The sequence below is a fragment of the Acartia tonsa genome, chromosome 13, assembly GCF_053477335.1.
Source record: "Acartia tonsa isolate MP-2025a chromosome 13, ASM5347733v1, whole genome shotgun sequence".
Lineage (NCBI taxonomy): Eukaryota > Metazoa > Arthropoda > Copepoda > Calanoida > Acartiidae > Acartia > Acartia tonsa.
Genome location: NC_137272.1, coordinates 23570989 through 23593026, shown reverse-complemented (window position 1 = coordinate 23593026; position 22038 = coordinate 23570989). Strand labels below are relative to the sequence as shown.

The 22038-nt window shown below is 31.5% G+C and overlaps 1 protein-coding gene across 1 annotated transcript in view; it reads right to left on the bottom strand.

Annotated features, from left to right (window-relative positions):
• LOC145303946 (monocarboxylate transporter 10-like) overlaps window positions 1-21554 on the bottom strand; it is a 77960-nt gene extending 56406 nt beyond the window's left edge. Inside the window, exons 1-10 of the mRNA XM_080145617.1 lie at window positions 21504-21554; window positions 20552-20615; window positions 19519-19593; window positions 10984-11051; window positions 10231-10291; window positions 9757-9810; window positions 9422-9515; window positions 9059-9230; window positions 8862-8925; window positions 8420-8507 (exon numbers count right to left, since the gene is read on the bottom strand). Coding sequence (XP_080001743.1) covers window positions 8420-8507; window positions 8862-8925; window positions 9059-9230; window positions 9422-9515; window positions 9757-9810; window positions 10231-10291; window positions 10984-11051; window positions 19519-19593; window positions 20552-20615; window positions 21504-21538 — 775 coding nt within the window. The 5' untranslated portion in view covers window positions 21539-21554. The remainder of the gene's footprint in view (window positions 1-8419; window positions 8508-8861; window positions 8926-9058; window positions 9231-9421; window positions 9516-9756; window positions 9811-10230; window positions 10292-10983; window positions 11052-19518; window positions 19594-20551; window positions 20616-21503) is intronic.
• Window positions 21555-22038: the final 484 nt, after the last annotated feature.

Sequence of the window (22038 nt, the reverse complement as noted above, 5' to 3'; positions counted from 1 at the left end):
TTGTCCATAAAGGCCTTTATAAATAGATTTCCTAAAGTATATTATTTATTTCAATAATATAGATAAATGTACACATAAATAGATAAAAGAAAGATAGATAGATAAAGGTTTATATTGATAAAAGTGTATTGTTAAAAGAGCCTATTATATTCATGGACAGATTGATTTGATGATATCTGTATTGTGGCGTAAAGAGTGAGGACGATTTGGTGATAATCTTATTTGCTTTCTCTTTTTCCCCGCCCCCCCCCCATATCCTCTATCTTTCTCTCTCTCTCTATCTCCCGCTCATACTTTTTCCCCCTCAAAATCTTTCGCTTTTTCTCTCTCTGACTCTTTTTAGTAGCGAAGCTACTCTATAATTCACTTTGTTTAGTAGCGAAGCTACTCTATAATTCACTTTGTCCGTCCGTCAGTCCGTCAGTCAGTCCGTCAGTCAGTCCGTCAGTCCGTAACGCTATGGGGGAAATCGGATTTACTCAGCTCCTATAAAAGATAGAATGCTGAAATTTTTTGACAACATTCCCATCATTAAGGAGCACAATTGACTATAAAACATCATTGTCGTTCGGACCGATTTTTAGCAGGTTTTAGGCTATTTTTATATTTTTCACATTTTTCTCCATATCTTCAGTGTTTATGGTCCGATTTTCAAAATTTTTTCAGTTACAGATATCAAAATTAAATTTCCCGTCGTTTAAAGGAACAACCATGAAGGCCAGACTGCCTTTTCAGCAGGTTTTAGGCTATTTTTATATTTTTCACATTTTTCTCCATATCTTCAGTGTTTATGGTCCGATATTCAAAATTTTTTCAGTTAATGATATCAAAATTGAATTTTCCGTCTTTTAGAGAAAACAACAATGACGGCCAGACTGCCTTTTTGCAGGTTTTAGGCTGTTTTTTATATATTTAACATTTTTCTCCATATCTTCAGTGTTTATAGTCCGATTTTCAAAATTTTTCAGTTATATATATCAAAATTAAATTTCCCGTCTTTTAAACAAAATAACCATGACGGCCAGACTGCCTTTTTAGCAGGTTTTAGGCTATTTTTATATATCTAACACTTTTTTCCATATCTTCAGTGTATATGGTCCGATTTTCCAAATTTTTTCAGTTAAGGATTTGAAAATTAAATTTTTTGTCGTTTTAATAAAACAACCATGACGGCCAGACTGCCTTTTATCAGGTTTTTGGCTATTTTTATATGTTTTACATATTTCCCCATATCTTTGTATATTTTGATGCAATTTTCAAACTTTTATGGGATATCTGTATCAAAATAATTTTTCCCATTGTTATGAGCATCTTTAATATAATTTGCTTTGACCATCGTCATCATGCAAAATAAAACAAGGTTTCATGTTTATTTTATCCAATAAATCTATTCTTGATTTTAGTAAAAACCTTTTAAATCTACGTATTCCAATCGACGATTTTTTGTTCTTCGCTACTTATGGATGTTGTCATCCTTGTTTTCTTATACCTTCTTTTCTTTTTTTCCTTTTTTTTCTTTTTCTATATATAAATCTTGATTTAATCGTTTTTAATTTATCATAATCTTTTATATCTCCAATCCCACCCCATTGAAGCAACTGACTGTGCCCTTTGGTTGATATGAATATACTTGGATGACAAATTGAGCCTATCAAACAAGGCACAACTAAAGTCATATGCCTAGTTAATAGAGATAATAATAGAGTGCAGTCATTCATGATTTAAAAATATACAAAAAAGAGAAAAAAGCCATAGCTAATTGAGCCAAAACTAAAAACAACCCACTCTCCAATAGAGTTTAAAAGGAATGTAATTGCAATTATTTTCATCTAAAGAATTTAAAGTTTGCTTTATTTGTTGTCAATAAAAAATGTCTAAAGGAAGTTTTTTTTCGATCTAAGAGAATAGATCATTTAATTTGGATAAATGGTCTTTTAACAACGACTATAAAAAATTGGTAAACAATTAATTTAAAAAGAATATTCTTTTATCATGTTAAAGATTAAAAGCTTTTAGTTTTATTCTAATATAATAATTAATCTTAAAATCAATGTAGTAGCGCAAATACTCTACAATTATATTTATCAAGAAGATTTTCTTTGCCATTAGATTATAGGGGTTCGCTTCAAGAATTTCCACAGCCCCCTTACATACAATTTTGATTTGAAATACAAAGGATGAGAATGGGTGGATGTTCCCTAAAATTATTCATGGATCTGATGTTCTTGATATATTGCTGAACACTCACACAAAAAATGCAAAATTTCATTTTCTTTTTAAAAATTAGAATAGGTTTTAAGAAAGTTTTCATCCTTGTTAAACAAAAAATATTTTTTGGTTATTTTCCTATGATGAATATTAAACACGCTCACTAAAATGTTTTAGGGATAAAGCAATAAAAAAATTAACACAAATATTTTTTCCATTGCCTTAGGAAACATTTTGATGAATTAAACTTCAACTCTAATTACATATGTCTTCTAAAGGCAGGATTTCACAAATTGGGAGGATGTAGGTAAAAGGGGAAACAATTTAAAGCCACAGCTTTAGAAGTGTCCGTTAATCTATAAATTTAACAAAAAGGCATTCTATAATCACAAAAGGGTTATTAACAAAGATTTTATCTAATTTCTAGAGATTCTTAATATAAATTTGGAAGATTTTTACAAATATGATTTTATTGATTTGGTTACCATTAATCGATTGAGCAATAATTTTTTTATAGATAGACGTCATATAAAAAAAATATTTTCTCTCTCGGAATTTTCTATTTAAAAGAGCTATCCTTATTTTCTGTGAAAATACATATTTTAACAAGGATAATGATTAATTACTCGCTATGGTGAGCGCAGCATACTAAACAATAAACATCTCATTTACATCAGGAATACAGGGACAAGATAACGAAAAAAAGTTTCCTCCAAAGCATTAAAATTTTAATCTGCGACATGTTAATGGTTACATGTCTGGGTACTTTGAATTTCAAGTACTAGTAAAGCGGGGGGGGGGGGGAGGTCTGAATTAAATAAAGATATATCATTTACGTACAACTCGATATCTCGTTTAACAGGGATAAGACAATCAACAGAAAGAAAGTATTTTGCCTATGTGTCCAGTGAAAACGATTCATGTTCATGGAATTAAGTTTTTTACTTCTTATCATACATGGGCATTTTTGCTTATTATTTGAAACAGTTTCGCTTTTAGTGGATATAATCGTCCTTCTTTTTAAAAACAAAACATGCTTTATTAAGGCAGACAAAAATCCAAAAAGTAAAAAAAAAGTATGAATCACTAAGTATTTTTGCATAAAAACTGAACAAAACAAAAACGTGTTAAAACTTGAATAAAAATGTAAAACAAAGTATTTTTACAATTGCTATTTGAATACAAATATCTTAATTTTTCAAACCATTTGAAAACAATACTTTTATTACCAACATGCATTGAATAATTTACATGCAAGAACAATTATGTCTAATTTAACATAAATATTCTTAAGTGTAGTATGATTTTTATATAAATTAATTTTTTGTAAGTCGGTTCAACTAGAAAGCTTTAAATAGGTTTAGTTTTTTGGTTTTCTATTTCCTCTCGAATTGGTAAAGCATACAAATCAAACTTCGTTTCATATAGACAAACTTATTTCTTATTGTATACTAAAACATTTTTTATATTCACCTCATCGTCTCATGAATCTTAACTACTGTTGGACATAATCGTCCATGTGCTTTTTGTCATTATGTGCGTACATATTAAACCATTAAAAACAATACAACAACACTCAATATCTTCTAGGTGTCCATACGAAAGAAGCAATTTGCTTCCAATCAAATGAAAATAAAGGAAGAGGAAAGGCAATGGCGATTAAATTACCCTAAGAAATTTATTAACTTCCCAAGTTTTTTCAGACACAATTTGGGTACAATTTATCAAGAATTGTAGAAAATATTCCATTGTCATATACCCTAGGTATAAAACCTATAAAGTTTTTCAATACTTTGAGCATTATAGACAGACAAGTTGGCTTTTAAAGAATCTCAGCTTCTTAAACTTTGTAAAAAAATATATTTTTAAAAATAAACTTTAAAGGTTGAATTTAATAAAAGTTATATATGGGATAATAAATTTATTATCTATCCTTAATGCAGATAAGATACGATATTAACACAAATTCTAAAGTCACACTTAGCCACATCAAAGTTATATTAATGTAATTTTGTGAAAACGCCTAAGTATGTTGTCTACATCTAATGAACTATTGGGAATACAGCAGAGACAAAAAACAGCAATTATTGTGATAGCTTCTAAAAAACTACAAATTGGTCAATGGGGACTTTTTTAAAGAAAGTTAAGAAATAATGGTCATTTAAGAATAATTAAGAAAAGATTTCTAAACACATTTGATTAAATTTATAAAAGAATAGTTATTTCTCGTATCGTATTATAAACGGCTTTCCGCGGATATAGAATGTACAATTATAAGATTAAAACTAGTTTTTTAGCCCTGAGGTGCCGGAGGCACCGGCTAAAAAAACTGGTTTTAATCTTATGGTTGTACATTTCTATATTCGTAGAAAACTGGATATAATACGATGCTAGACATAGATTTTTCGTATGGATGAGAACCGGTTCCCATCCACCGGATTCGAATGAATACGAGAAAACCTTTTTCCATAATTAGGTCGGTCACTCCATAACGGATAGCTCTTATAGTTGATTCATGCATGTTTGAATCAATTTTAAGTATGTCATTATGATTACTGTAAAAATTAGGTACAATAAAAAAGCGTAGAAATTATATAGTAATTACCAGAAAGTCTGGTTAAAAAAATTCTGCTTTGTTACTTGTTTTGACAATATTTTTTTAATACAATAATCCTATTCATATAATTCTTTAATAATTGATTGCGATGTAATACGTTAATATAATCAAGGAATCTCTATAATTAAGTCGTATATACTTTTAAGCTTCACTTTTATGGTTGCTATCATTCTTGTTAAAGAGACAAAAGTTTAGGGTTTTCGTTAAAGGCTGGGTGTTTGTAATATTGATGTCTCAATGGCCAAAAAAATACACCAAAAATGATGTATGAAATATTTGTTCTATGTTTTATAAAAACTTATGCAGCATATTGAAAATAAATACATTAATATCTTATTCTCTGCCAACAACTAGAAACAAAATATTCTATGTGCATTCACTTCCACTCATATATCACTGTTTCAAAACTTTTTTTAGAAGATTTTTCCTGAAAGGGTGGAGGTACCCTACCAAATAGTTATAACCTCTCCTGGATTTATAGTAAGCTTTACTGTAAAGGAGAATTATATCGGTTCAGTGGTTAGCGAGATCCTTTGCTACAACAGCACAAACTGTCCTTAGCCTTTTTTTTATCTTATCATTAATTTATTATATAATGTATTTTTTATCGTCTGCGGAATTTCATGCACACCGCCAATGATACATGATAATATGCTAATGTTGAAAATAATAATGATACTCCTTTCAATCGCGCAACTCCTCTAAAGCAAGAAAATGTTCATCCATTCATATGTCCAAATTCTCTTATAGAAATGATATTTTCTCGGATGCTGTGTTAGATAGAGGTCTGATTTTTTTTGTCTATGTTCATCATTTAACATGTTTTAAAGTTTAATAACAACTCTTAACTTTTTCAGTTAAATTTATTATTGACCATATCAAAGAAAGATCAATCAATGGCTAAAACAACAACAAAAATATGTTATTTTAGATCAAGCAATAAATAAAAAAATTTAATTGTACTTTACATTTTAATATTGATATTTTTGTTTTAATAATATTCATTTGCATAGAAATAATGAAAAAAATAAACCTTGAAAATGAATAATTAAATATAAAAAATAGCACCTCAAATATTTGCTTATGATTATTTGCAATGAAGTTTTGTTCCCACAATTAAGGGATATATCGTCTAAAAAAAATAGACCGAACCTTTACCGAACAGTATTTTAATGCGAAGTTCTTTATAGTGCCCATAAAATTGACGTCATGCAATACAATACAATACACCAAGATGGCCAATGCACAGATTAAAATACCAATGGCAGGCCAGTATTCATTTTTAATTGACCAATGGTAGGACAGTATGACGTAATTTTTATAGGCACTATAAAAAGTGTATTGTAATTTATATAAAAAAATATGGTCGAAAAGCAATAAAAAGCCAATTCTTTGTAGAAAGACAACTAGCTTGAAAATATAACACATAAAAAGCATGACTATAGCGTAACTCGCACCGCATCCGATCGTTTTCGGAAAGGAAAAATACCTCGGTCCAGATTGTCTGAAATAGTTGGGATTTTAGTTCTCTCTGGCCTAATATAAAGGTCTGGTCCTAGGTTACTATCAATCGTCACCATCAAGTATCAATCAACTATTAAACAATTATATCGACTGTTATATTATAACAATTTTAACAAAATCACAGATCATATCCTTTTTATCCCTGGAGGTTTTGATATGCATGCAGAAGGTGTTCTGTCCCATTTATTCATTCAAAACCACGGGAGCCAAACTATTGTCAAACAATTTCGCACATTTTTTAAAACAAGGCTAAAATAAAATGAAAATAACACTAAGTTTCTGAATACCATTGTTTACACTGCTGGGAATGAAAGATAATAACAAAGAGCCAATCCATTTATGTGATTCTAAACCAAACTTTTGCCGAAAAATCATCCATTTTATTGCACGACCTTGTCTGTAAGTGTTGCTTCTATTTATGTTACAGTTGATTCGTTTAAAGGGTATATTTTGATATTAAAGTTATGTACATCATACCAGGGAGTAAGGGAGGGGACAATGGATCGAATATTCAATTTTTAGGAGTCTCAGACTTTGGGGACTGGCTTAAAGGGAATGTGCAAGAATTTAGCAGTTTCTGACTGAGTTTTAGGACTTGCGCATAGAATGCCGCTACTCGTTATGTATGTTTTGAATATTGCAGACGGGGAGAAGGGATAAGGGAAGTGGGGGGAAGGGAAATAAACACTCGTTGTGTTGGTTTGGAATGTAGCAGACGGGGAGAAGGGAAAAGGGAGGTGGAAGCAAGGGAAATAAACAGAATAAAAAGGGGCAGTCATATTCTTGCTAGCAGCTGGCCGGGTCCAATAATCTTTTAATATAAAAATAACACCAAAAACCTCAATATATTTCATCAAAAACAAGTTGTGATTTCACTTTACATGACGCTATGGAAATCTATTATTCAATTAACAATCCCTTTATAATTTCCTACAAATTTATTAGATTAAACTGGATTTCATGCCCTTTCTTTGATAACTCTTATATTGAATTAATTGCCCATTGTCCCCTCCCTTACTCCCTGACATCATACAATACAAAACTTACGTAATGATGCCTATCTATTTCTAAATTTGAAAATACTACTATATTATTGATCTATAGATAAATCATCAGTATAAAGAGAAAAAAATGAATTATAAATTCAATGCTTGATTTATATATTGAGTTTTTAAAGGTATAAATCGTTTTTGCTGTTTAAAATTTGGAGAGATTTATTGAACACTTTTTCAGTATATAACAACTACTGAACAAAGAGGTGTTAGGAATAAGGAATATAATAGCTAAGTAATAGGTTGTTCAACGGTTGGTTTTCATAATTTCAAGCTTTTCAAAAAGCAGTATTTTGGGTCAATAGAATAGATTTTTATTATCAAGGATGATAACAACGAAAGTAGTAACAAGGTTTTTATAAAAAAAAATGTTTGTAATAAAGGAGTTACTGCATTTGCAGAACAGGTTTTTGGTAAAAAAAGACGATTTTCAAAGGGTTATTTTAAACTAAAATTTTCGGATCAAAATTTCCAAAGTGTTGCTTTAAGTATTTTAAACAAAATTGTATCACCTAAATAAAAATGTAATTCAAGTATTTTATTTTGCATGTAGTAAGTGTTAACTATTGTTGAATATGAAAGGCTTGTATAGTCCCATTGCCATATTTTTTTCTTTTACATGCAAGTGGTTTCGCTCCTAGCATATTATAGGAATTAATTTAATATTTTAAGATTTAATACTACTAGGTAGGCCTTTTGGTGGTTCTATTGACCTTCACTTAATATACTTTTATTATGGAAGCATTTGATCTACCCTCCAGATAATAGCAAATAAAAATAGATAGATGTAAGTATAGAATAATTTATTATTACTCCCATCTTATTGGTATTGATGACATTAGAACTTCAAAAGATGGATTGATAGGCAGGCAGCTAGATAAATAAATAAGTCTCACTTGTCGCCAAAACCTTATTATTACCCGGTCTTCTTGTAAATGATAAAATTAGAACTTCAATTGATGGATAAATAGACAGACAAACAGACACGTACTCTGACAGACAGATAAATAAAACTTACATGCTGCTAAAGCCTCATCATTGCCCCATCTTCTTGTAATTGACAACATGAGAACTCCAAAGGATAACTGTAGTCCATGACTTAGTGTCTAAAAATATTTATACACTATAGAATACTATTATGGGAGGAAAGATAAGTTGATTATAGTTAGTATATAATTCATGTTTAGACTTACTTTACAATGGAGCTTCACATAGGTCTTTATAGGGTTTATAAGTTTTTTAACGGATGGTACCTCCACATTCCCCCCAAGAGAAATTGCCCCGGGAAAAAAATCCCCCTTCTAAAAAATCTCTATTTGTTTTTCTTTTTAAAAGAAAATTTGAATAGGAGGTTCTACTTTCTACCGATCCTACTATCCTTAAGTGCCCCTTGAGGCTTCTAGAGGCATAGCCTATAGTAGTTCAAATAGCACTAGCTATAAAAGAATTTAATATGAAACCTGAACTGATAGGGCAGACAGAAGAATAACCCAACCCCATCCTCCTTCTGGGTAATAGTGTTGTCTGAAATATAGATAGCTAGTCATTAAGATGGGTAGCTAGATAGATACATGGAGAGTTTATTGTTAGATAGAAATTTTTCTTATGTTTAACTTAGAATGGATTTGTTAGGCTAAAACATCTCTAGACTGTTTACCTTATAGTTGCCTGTTTAGCCTCCTGTTGTTTCTTCTTCCTAGAGGCTAGTGACGTCACAGATGGAAGGTTAGGTATATGGAAGGGAAGGTTGACCGTTGGGGGCTGTGGGGTCTCTGCTATAGGGGCAGGGGGAAGGTAGTTTTCCAGGGGTCCATTTAAGCCATAGTTTTCTAGATGAAATTTATTCAATATTCTGATTTATAAATGATTTTATCTTCATTTCTATCCCCTTTCGTTCTGTGCATGTACGTAGTAATTCTGTCAGCATAATTAATCATATCTGCATTATATTACTGTTTCATAGTTTGTTGTTCTTTTGTATAAAAACATGTTGATAAATGTACTAATACATAAAAATTACCCAAATAATTGCTGGCTAATTCACTGCCAAAAACAGCACTATGTGGTTCACTTGGTCCACCGCTTGGCTGTTCACTTCCAAATATATTACTACCCTAAATATTTACAATTTAGTTCACTATTCCACAGCTAGGCTACTTAATTCCAAATATGTTTATGATTACACTAGACATACACATATACTTAATTTAATTCTATAATTAAAAAAGATGTGTGTTTAATTGGGAGTAATTACTAAAAAGAGGATGAAGGATGGACAGTTATCAGGAAGTATAGAATGTTAGTTAAGGCACAACAAATTGTAAATTAACTTTGCTAAACAATAAAAAAGGATACCTGTTCACTTCCATAAACTCCACTCCCTGGTTCTTCAGGATAAATATCACTTCCCTAAAACAACAACAAAATTTATAAAAATAAAAATCATAGCTTGTCATTAAAAGAGACTTATTGTGCCATTTTGTAGTGTTTTATCTCTATTTTAGAATAGAAAGACATTTTTGTTGCAATATCAGGGATATAAAAATGGTACAAAGTTCATTATTTTTGTTGTCTTAGACTTAAGATTTAAAATTTAGGCAGAATTAACATTCGCAACTTTTCTATTTTTGGCCAACTTCCGAGAGCAGAATGCCGTTATCTGCTATGTCTTTTTTTACAGACAAAGCTAACTAAAAATGAAAATAAAGAGCAAAATGAATGAAATTTAAAAAAAGAGCTTTTAGTTGGACTCGGTTCTATGAATAATTGTTTACAGAAAGAATAAAGTTTAAATGTGATTTATTGACCAATGCCCTAGAATAGACTAACCTGTTCACTTAGAACTGCAGAACTGTTATATTCAGAACAAGCTACTCCAGAATCTAGATCCCTAAATATTAATTATTCAGAATCATTACATTAATACAGGGAGTAAGGGAGGGGACAATGGGCAATTAATTCAATTTAAGAGTTTTCGCTGAATGACCATGAAATCCAGATATATCCAGAAAATAGGGAAACTTTAAAGAGTGTGTTAAAAAAATTTAGAAAATTATATAATAAGAAAAAAGTTCCAAGAAAAAAAACATTCATTTGAAAATTAGATTACCAGCACATCAGACTGACGTAACCATTCTGTAATCAATTACTAGAAAAATCTCCCGGAACCTGTTCAACCTAATAGCCCCATAACCCTAAATTTTAATGGTTCTTAGAGTGTTTATTACACAAATATTACAATAAAGTTTTTATCTATGAAAGGATATTCTCTGGAGATTTTTTTTTAAACCAGCCACACCATAACAAATTAAGTTTATTGATACTCGTCTGCTATATTCAAAACTAAAAAGCGAGTTAGCGGCACTTGATGCGCTAGTTCCCAAAGTCAGTCAGAACCTGCTAAATTCTTGCACATTCCCTTTAAGCCAGTACCCAAAGTCTGAGACTCCTAAAAATTTAACATTCGATCCATTGTCCCCTCCCTTACTCCCTGACATTAATTGGTTTTTAATTCATTAATAACAATTATCCCACCCCTATAAATTGTACACCAAGACGAAAATATTAGAGAAAACATTTTACCTGGTATTATAAAATGTATCTTTTCTTGAAAGTTGTTTCTCAAAATCAGCCGGCAAAATAAGTCTTTCCTAAAAAAATACATATTTTTTATGAGGCTATAGATGAACAAAAATATGATATTTTGGTAATAATGACACTTACAGGCTGCCTTACAGTATTGTTGATATATTATGTTCATAACATTACGTGTGGCAGGGAATGCCTTGGTCATAAAGAAGTATGGCTTACAATGATCACTTAGGAATTCAAGATAAAAGTTGTTCAAACAAAGTATATTTGCCTAGTAGAGGTGAACTAAAAATACTTCATTGACTCAATAATAACCATCTTTGATTTTAAATTGTTAATTTTGGAGTAGCTGCGCTTCAATAACAATAATACGACGTACAGAAGCAGGACACATTAATCATTGAATATAAAAAAGGCAAAGAAAAAATTATTTGTTGTTGTATTGATTGCTTAGATCTTAACCCTTAACGGTCGGGGGGGGGGCGTTGAACGCCCCCCCATCCGGTTTTTTCTATCTCATTTTCTGTGTGTGAAAGATAAAGAGCCCAAACTGCTTGACTTTTTAAGTATGGGTATGACACATAACTGAGAGTTGGAATTTTTTGAATATCTCCATACTGGCGGGCACAGGATGCCAGCAAACCTGGCAGGGTCATCCAGGTAAAGAGCAAAAATATTTTTTTGACTAAAACAAAGCATTTTATCATACCAAAATACTAAAAAATCCTCTAGTAGTACATCCTTATGTAAAATACAGGTGTTCAAGTCACTTTCAGGTTCCAGGTATGATCCTGCAGGTCCTGATTCTCCAGGTCTCCAGAAATCTTTAAAAGGCTCCTGTGGCCGCAATTTTTGACTTAGAGACTTCAAATTTTAAACTTAAGCTTTTCTTACATGTCTACATAACGTATTAAAATTTCATGAAGATCCGCCGCCGTTTTCCCGCCGACCGCCGACTGCGGCGGCTGGCAGCTGCCAAGTACAGCTGCGGCCGCTGAAATTTATATTTGATATTTCTAATGTAAAATTTACATAAAAATAAACATTTTCTGGGAAAAAATTTTTCTTCTAGCTTCAAAAATAAGAAAATTACAGCCGTGGGAAATTTTTAAAGAAAAAAAGACCTAAAAACAAAGGTTGTTAAATAAAAGGGTGAAGGAAGCGAAAATTGACTTAGACTTATAAAAGGTCGGAAATTAATTATCAAACAGGGGACTTGCACAAAAAAAATTAGCCCTCTAGCTCTAATAGGAACTGAGATAATTAGGGGGGGCGTTGAACGCCCCCCCCCCCCCGACCGATTAAGGTGCGGCAAGGGGCCCGACTGTAAAGGGTTAATCTTATATGTACAGCTGGGGGTTGGTTATATTTCTTCTTCCTTTAAAAAGTATGATTCTATAACGAACAGCAGCAAATGTTTTACTTACTTGCGCTGCTATAATCTACGCAGCGGTCCTTAAATAGCATGACTTGTTAGCAGCTGTAAATTGATTACTTTATTGCGGCTGCGAATTACATAAAGTGCAGCAGCTACAATTTAGTTTTCTTATTAGGATTTTTTGAAGATAGAATAAATATTTTCAGCCACTAAACTGTTATATTCAAGGAATGTCCAATCAAAGTGTGCATTCAAAATTATCAATATTTTACAAACAAGATTATTAAAAAAAACATTTCAAACTATAATTGGATGTCAAATACTTTGTATGAGACTAAAGAGTACAGTAACTGCTGGTCAGAATCGATAGTACTTTTTAGGGAAGCTTTTTAAACGTTTTTACATGTCTGGTTCTAGGATATCTTTCTGCCCTCCTTTTTCCTTTCCTAGAGGCCGAGAGATAATCAAATACTGTTGTAGCAGTCTATAGTGCCCTAGCAAAATGGGGATAGATGTCACTGCTTTTGGCATACCTATACACAATATTTTTTAAGGGGGTTTCTATTCCCCTGGCCTTCCCATTCTCTCTCCCTCTGCTATGACGTCAATAGAATAGGTAGGTCAAAAGCGGTGACATCTATCCCCAATTTTCCTAGTGCACTAAACACAGCTATGTAATGTTTTAAAAAAGCAAAACATTCTGATTATTAGATTAATTTTTAAACATCTGTCATTATTTTAAGTGTAGTAATTGTAGTAAGGTAAGATAGTAAAAAAGTTTAAAATATACTAGGCACTAGTTAATCCTTTGACCCTTACAGCCCTTTGAAAACATAAAAAAAAAGTTAATTTAAAACAAGAACGATTACATCTATTATACATACATGCAAAAGGCATACATACAGACGTCACTAAATGAGTGGCTTCGCTCCAAACAATTGTCAAAATTTTGGTAGTTTTGCCTGGCAACTTAAAAGGCAATCTATTGTGAACTGATGATTGACAATGATTAGAAATGAAAACTTTTTAGGACTTTACAGGGACGAAATTCTCAAAATTTTGGGTAATCATTTATATTTTTTCCGTCAGTCTGAATTTTCGTCTCATTGATTCAATGTAGTTTATGATATTATCGATTCATATCATCTGAATAAAGTCTATCGGAAAGGAATGAAAAATATCATAAACTATACTATCATCCTTATTATTTAAAAGGGTATCTAATACTATGTAACCATTTCTCCAGCAGAATAAATTAGGAATACAGGGTAAGGACAGGGAATGATTAAAAGATGTTTAAAAAAGGTTCTCTGTCAAAAATGGTGTCGTTATTATATCAATATTTGTATGAAGTTAGGGATGTCATAAAAATACGTCTTTAAAGGAAGGATGAGAGTAGAAAGGGTAAAGGAATCCTATCCCCTAAAAGAGAGATCAATAAAGACTTATTCATTTTGACGTCTCACATGACACTTTCCGCTGTCCCGTAAAGTTAAAGTGTTAAGTTAACCCATTAGTGCCGAGCGCCACTTTTATGTGCCGATCGAGCTGAAAGTTTCAGGGAAGCTTTATAATGGTCAAAACGGAATTCGTGTTTTTTGTTTTGCTCTAGTGGCGTGCACAGGAAAGTTGCAAAAAAACCCGGTTCAGCTCGGCCATAAATACCAACCAGGCATTATTACCCGTTTTGGGCGGTTTCCGCCGGCGTTAAAACCCGGTTTTGCTGTAAAAACCCGGTTATTTTGACCAAAAATCGAAAAATGTAATTTTTGAACGCCAAAAGTGAGATGAACAATTTTTAGAACTTTGATACGATCCGAAATTGAAAACTACACAACCTCATGTAATCTATAGAGCTAAAAGTATAATATGAAGCGATTTATTTCAAATTTAGTGTTTCGGCTATAGGTGCCGCCGTTTTCGGGTAAAAAAAACCCGTTGCTCGAAGTTTTAAAAGACACACACTACAAAAAAAGAACATATAAAATTTGGGTGTTACATATCAGAAAACGAGAATAAAACTATTGGGTGACACCTATAGAGATTACTAGGGTTATAAGGGTGGCTCAAACCCTTACTAATGACGTAAACTGTTATTTTTATTGGTTGAAAAGTTAAAACCGGGTAATAAAAACCGAAACCGAGCCGGGTTTTAAAACTGTCGGGTATTTATGGCCAAGCCGAACCGGGTCATAATAGGGCGTAAAAAAACGATAAAGAATCATATAAAAAATAATAATTTGAATAAATCGAATTCACAAATAGATGTACTTGTCAATAAACATTAGATTTCACGAAAAAAATCAGCGACTTTACTATAAAAACAAAAAAGTTAGAAGGGGTATTTTGAATTTTCATGATTTTCAAATTTTGTTGAGCTATACCGGAAAACGGAAGTAAGCTAAATTGCCTGCTCCAGGGGGAAATGAAAGCCAGGGTAGTAGAGGGGGGATTCCTACTGAGAATGATGCAATTATGAAGCCGGAAACCGGTTTTTTTTCCATTTTTCGGAACCGGGTTTTAATGTCCGGTTCGGCACTAATGGGTTAATATGCTTTCAAAATTTCAGCCATAACCACTTTTAATTATTGCCATATATTATATATAAAAATTTCATATCAATAGAATACCCAAAGCTACAATAGATATTTTTTACAGCTATCCTCCGAAATTAATCATTTGTCCTAATATTATACTCCATCAACTGATAGATATTTCTTTTGTGAATTTGTCCCCTGATCAGATTTGACAAATTGAAACTGTCCCCGTTAACAAATATATTTTTGCTACTTTAATGCAAAACAAGAACTACTGTATCCAAATATAGTCCAACAGTACTAATTGTGTTCGTCAGTAGTAATTTCCATGTTAGGAACATACAGTTTTTAATTTAGAATTAACATACTACTGGATACCTAAATCTACATACAATAGTGCATGCCAATATACTTAGGTCTTATGATACTTTATGTTTAAAGAGTAACACTAACTTATATGTATGTACATATGTTAGTCAAATAAGATCCCTTTAATTATACAAACAATTGAAGTCCACGATAGGTTAATGTCCAAAATCTTGCAAGGGAGGTAAATCTAACCTCCTACCCCCGCGTAAAAGAATTGCCCGAGATCATAACCCTCATTTTTTTCCAGCTCCTTTTAAAACTAAAATGCATAGGGGGGGGGGGGGGGGGGAGGTAATCCACTCTCTTTAGGGAGAAGTCCCTAGAGTTTAGTGGCTGTTTTAAAAGCAGTTTAAAAGTTTAATAAATTTGAATATGTTAAAGATATAGTTGACTGCAGATAAATCAAACTTAGATTTAGAATTTTCAAGGATCGGAATAATTATTTACAAATTCAATCTTGTAATGTGTAAAGGCATATATTTGACAGATAACTGTAAATATCAGTAAAATTCACTTCTGTTAATATATATTGTATAAATAGTGGCTGCCTACCTAGCATGTATGGGCTTTATGTTGTAAGGGTTAGGGATCTTTTTTAAATATAGCATAAAACCACCCAAGAACAAATACGAAGTTTCTGTAATAGGTAGTAGTTATTAAAATTTTAGGCTACAGAAAAATTTTTCTTTAAGGGTTAGGGGGGTGGGGGGTTGCTCTCTCCCCTCTTGGGATGGTTGAAGTGGGTAGTACAAAATAGGTATGAGAATTAAATAGGAAGAAAATGAAACCTAAACAAACAATATATGATTAAAATTTGTATATTTATCCTTAATCCTAGAACTGATAAGAAATATATATCATCAACCAGGTCCTATTGTTCTTCATTTCTTATATTTACAACACTCAGCTGCGTGGCATCTTTGAAAGCGTATTATTTCTTTCCTCGCGGAATCACGCTGAAAAGTACATGATAATCAAGAAAATTTGCGTAAAAACTATTTTAGATGGAAGTGATTTTTTATTATTTATGCATTAATTGGATAGTATCTTTATTGCAAGCTGATGATTTAAATAACTAGTAAGGTTAAATTATGTGTATAGTAGCTGCGACACTATAAATTTAATCCTTAAAGGGCTTTTTTCCTCTAAGTGCCTTGTTGTGCTAAGAAACCACTTTTCTCAATTGAAATTAAAAGAGGGGGGGGGGGGGCGGGGCGGGGAGTTTTTATTTTGTTTGTTTACTACTTTGGGTTTGTTTAGGTCAGCTTGTTAATTTATATTAAATATTGGGTAGCCCCGCAATAGTAGGACCCAAGCAGGAGATAAACACATGAAAAGAAAACTAATTTTGACCTATTTTCATTTCACTAAAAAGGGAGGAGGGGGGGAAGTTTCAGTGCTCTACAGGAAAGTCTCGCTTAAAATATTTTAAAGGACAATCTGCAAGCTTGACTATGACTAATAGCCATTTTAACAGTGGAGAAACAAAACCATAATTCTTTCTGCTAGGGCCCGCCAGTCGCGCATTTTTAACATGGTTCGTTTGGGGCTGCTTAGGTGTGAAAATTTTGCTGTGGCTACGAAATTTTGATAACTGATTGATTTTTGATTTTGATTGAATGCTTCTTGTTGAAAATGTAGACATGCAAAATTATTTTACTGTGACTTCTGCTGCGGTTTATCTACGATTAGGGCTCGTTAAAAATTGCTGTAGCTGCAAATCCCTTCTTTCTAGTCTATCTATCTATGATGTCCATGACTCTTATGTCTATCTGTCTATCTATCTATGATGTCCATCTGTTTATCTGTGAATGATATATGTTTACTTGTTTATTCAGCCTTTCTTAACCCTCTATTATCTCTTTCTCTCTCCCTTTTTATATTCATCTCTTCTTTAACTCTTTCTTTCTGTCTCTCTTTCTCTCTCTATCTGTCTCTCTTTCTCTCTCTCTCTCTCTCCCTCTCTCTCTCTTTCTCTCTCTATCTCTCTCTCTCTCTCTCTCTCTCTCTCTCTCTCTCTCTCTCTCTCTCTTTCTCTCTCTCTCTCTCTCTCTCTCTCTCTCCCTCTCTTTCTCTCTCTCTATCTCTCTCTCTCTCTCTCTCTCTCTCTCTCTCTCTCTTCTCTCTCTCTCTCTCTCTCTCTCTCTCTCTCTCTCTCTCTCTCTCTCTCTCTCTCTCTCTCTCTCTTTCTCTCTCTCTCTCTCTCTTTCTCTCTCTCTTTCTCTCTTCCTCTCTCTCACTTTCTTCTTTATTTCTTCCCTAACTCGTCCTCTCTTTCTCTCTAACTATCAATCTATCTATCTATCTCTTTCTGTCATCTTGTGTGTCTATCTCTCTCTCTTTTTCTCTCTGTCTGCAATTAAATTTTAATCTATATTTCTGTTATTTTTAAAATTTCTTTTTTTGGCTAGTTGCTTAGATATATTAATATATTTTGCACTTTATTTAATTCTAGCCATTTTTTATTTATTTCTTTATTTTATTTTTACCACTTTTTTTATAACTTCTGCTTTTATCAATTATTTTATTTCTTTTTTTTAAATTGTAAAAAAAATCTTATTGATATCTATTTTGTATTATTTGTTTAAGTTTTTGTTTTGCTTTAGTTTACATTCACTTCCGCATAGATTCCCCAAAGTTTTATAATAACGTTTTCTTATTTGTTGGCTTAACAACATTGAGGACTTAAGTGAATTTTGATTGATTGATTAATTAATTTGAGTGTTCAAACGTTTCAACCACTAATTTTAATCTACAGGAGGGGTAATTTTGTGGATCATTTTTAGGGATGTACATCAATTTATTGACCATTGTCTTATCCCTTAAAATCCCTGGATTATACGACAGTATGATACTTTATGAGCAGAAATGGATGCATATCTTTTGTTTTTCCTCTCTCGTGTATTTACATATCGTCCATTTATTAATCTTTGTTACAGTTCTTGGGACATGATTGGGGTTTAAGAAGAAAATTATTAATATAGAAAGGAATAATTATTAGTAGCGAAGCTACTCAACAAATGTTATTTTTTGCGAGGAAGAGGGCAATCAAAATGAAAATAATCATCTACAACTTTAAACTAGGCGTGATGATTAATTATCTTATAGTCCCTATTAAAACATTTGTTTTTAAGTTCTAACTGTGAATGGAATATCTCATTTCCCCCAATTTTACTTTAAAGTCACTCATTGAAGAAATAGGTACCAATTTACCTTAAAAGTCTTTTTTTTTATAATTTTGTTCCTTGCCCTGGTTCTAGAATGAATCCATTGTATCGTGTAATTTTTATTATAATATCATTATCATCATTAGGGTAAAATTTATGGTTCTAGTCTTGGCTAGCCTAGGGCTTGACCAATCCTTTATTCAACATGGGTGCCAGTGGTTCCAATATTCTATGCTATTTTACGGATAAAAATATCATTCTAGTCTTGGCTAGCCTAGGGCTTGACCAGTCCTTTATTCCACATGGGTGCCAGTGGTTCCAATATTCTATGCTAGTTTACGGATAAAAATATCATTCTAGTTTGCTAGCCTATCCTTTATTTAACATGAGTGCCAGAGGTTTTAATATTCTATATTATCCTACGGAGATAAACATGGTTCTAGTCTTGTCTGGGGTTTCCCAACCCAATTCTACATTTAATAAGGGGTCAATAAGGCGTCAGAACTTTACGGATAAATTGCTTTAATCTCATAATTTTACATTTTATATCCGCGGAAAGCTGTTTATAATACGATGCGAGAAATAACTATTAATATTTTATCGCTTAATTGGCACTATCCACAAAGCATACAGTTAAACACTTTTATACGTTTTTATGTTTATACAGAAGAAGATAAGGAGTGCTTTTTACGTCCAGTGTAAGTTGTCAGGACTGAGAAGTATAAGAAAAAAACTGACAACATTGTTATGTTTTATTTATCAATTCTGAAAGAGTAATCTTATTAAAGATGATAAAAATAGCAGAATGGATATAAATTATTAAGTATTGCGCCAGTCGATTTGTTGTTGTCAATTTAGGCTGCTATATAGTCCTCAAATATTGGTCAATACGTTCCTCCTTGATCAGTGGAGGGATGGATTACAGTCATAAGTTTACCGTTTGGGGTATTGTTATATAAAAAAAGATGAGAGAAACCTTTAATCAGGGTATGTTAGAATCCCTCACAATATCCACATATTCTAATATCCAATTTTAAAAGATATTACATCTTACTGAAAAGTATTTAAAACTTACCTGAACATAATTTGATCTGGCTTTTAATATTCCTTTCCTAACTGTTGATTCTGTCTCAGATACAGAATTATAATCCTTAATATAAATAATATAAGTTTAAGTAGTAATTATATGTATAAATACTTATAAATAGTAATTATATAATTGTAAATAGTAGTTCATGTATGTAAATACAGTGTGTTTTTTTATGAGAACTTTTTTGAAAGCAATTTTACCCCATCAGAATTTAATGATTAATGGCTTATTTTCTTCGTTTTTTAATGCAATAAATAGAACAACAAAAAAATATTTCAGTTTTTATTTAAAAAGTACAGTAAAATCTAAAATTCAAAACTTAGGTGTCAACATCTAAAAATGGTTTTAGCGCATTTTTCTTATGCTCAAATAATCAACCCTTTTGCAAGAATGGCTGCTAAACACTTTAAAGTTAAGATATAGAGCTAAAAATGTATACAGATACTATTAGGAACATGTACTAGAACATATCAAAGTTTAAAGGTCATATCTCAACCAGGGAGGGAGTACTGGCCCCCCAAAGTCGACTACAGAAAATCCATTTTTTAAAGAAAAATGCGCTAACACCATTTTTATATGTTGACAATTAAGTTTTGAAATTTAGATTTTACTGTACTTTTTAAATAAAAACTGAAATATTTTTTTGTTGTTCTATTAATTGCCTTAAAAAACAAAGAAAATAAGCCATTAATCATTAAATTCTGATAACTATAAGTGAGGTAAAATTGCTTTCAAGAAAGTTCTCATAAAAAAAACACACTGTAGTAATCTTATTTTTATACTACTTTTTTGTAGTTTTCTTACTGTTAATTCTGTAAGGACCTTTTTGAAGTTAATAATAAAGTTTCTAAGACTCCTAGACTATACCTTATTGTTAAAATAATAAATTTTTTATTGTTTGGAATCGATAAGCTAATTAAAAATACCTAAATGTAAGAATATAAATAGGTATTAAGTACAGACAGACGGACTAACCTAAATTGTAGAAAAACTAATTTAAAACTAGAAAAACTAATACCTCTGAATATTCTGAAGGAAATTCTTTGTTGGATGCTTGGGACTTGTGCTTTATCAGTGAACCTCTAGACATAAATAAATAGATAGATAGATAGATTGATAGATTGATAGATTGATAGATAGAAAGATAGATAGATAGATAGATAGATAGATAGATAGATAGATAGATAGATAGATAGATAGATAGATAGATAGATAGATAGATAGATAGATAGATAGATAGATAGATAGATAGATAGATAGATAGATAGATAGATAGATAGATAGATAGATAGATAGATAGATAGATAGATAGATAGATAGATAGATAGATAGATAGATAGATAGATAGATAGATAGATAGATAGATAGATAGATAGATAGATAGATAGATAGATAGATAGATAGATAGATAGATAGATAGATAGATAGATAGATAGATATATAGATAGATAGATAGATAGATAGATAGATAGATAGATAGATAGATAGATAGATAGATAGATAGATAGATAGATAGATAGATAGATAGATAGATAGATAGATAGATAGATAGATAGATAGATAGATAGATAGATAGATAGATAGATAGATAGATAGATAGATAGATAGATAGATAGATAGATAGATAGATAGATAGATAGATAGATAGATAGATAGATAGATAGATAGATAGATAGATAGATAGATAGATAGATAGATAGATAGATAGATAGATAGATAGATAGATAGATAGATAGATAGATAGATAGATAGATAGATAGATAGATAGATAGATAGATAGATAGATAGATAGATAGATAGATAGATAGATAGATAGATAGATAGATAGATAGATAGATAGATAGATAGATAGATAGATAGATAGATAGATAGATAGATAGATAGATAGATAGATAGATAGATAGATAGATAAATAGATAGATAGATAGATGGTTTCGACATTCTGATTTCGGTATTATCTTTAAAATTACCTAAATTGTTGTATTCTCTCCAAAGCTGATTCCATTTTAATAATCCATTTTAACTCTGAAATATTTGATAAAACATTAAATCTAGAAGGTTGAAAACAGTTTTCCTTTGATTACATGACTACTTAGATGTCTTTATAACAAAGAAATTAAGGAGTCATTCCATCCTTGCGGCCAGAGGAGCTATGTAATGTTTGGTTGCTTGGATATACTTCTTTATAACTATAAGGTTGTAAGGTTTTTGTTTGTCAGTTGAGCTCTTGCTAATAACTCAACCGATTTAGTTCTTCATCTTAGGGAAGATCCAAGGATGGATTTATGCTATTTTATGTCCTCTTCTTCCAATTCGAATTCCAAGCCCCTAGATAATAGAGGTGCAGCAATAAGTACTAGAATAAAGATAATTCATGGTATGGTTAGGGGCTAAACCACTAGTTTGTCTATAAATATTTTAGAAAACACTAGACTTGTTTAACTAATCAAATTATTCATTATAGAGGTTTTAGCTTTTTTGCCCAGGATTACAACACCCATTCGC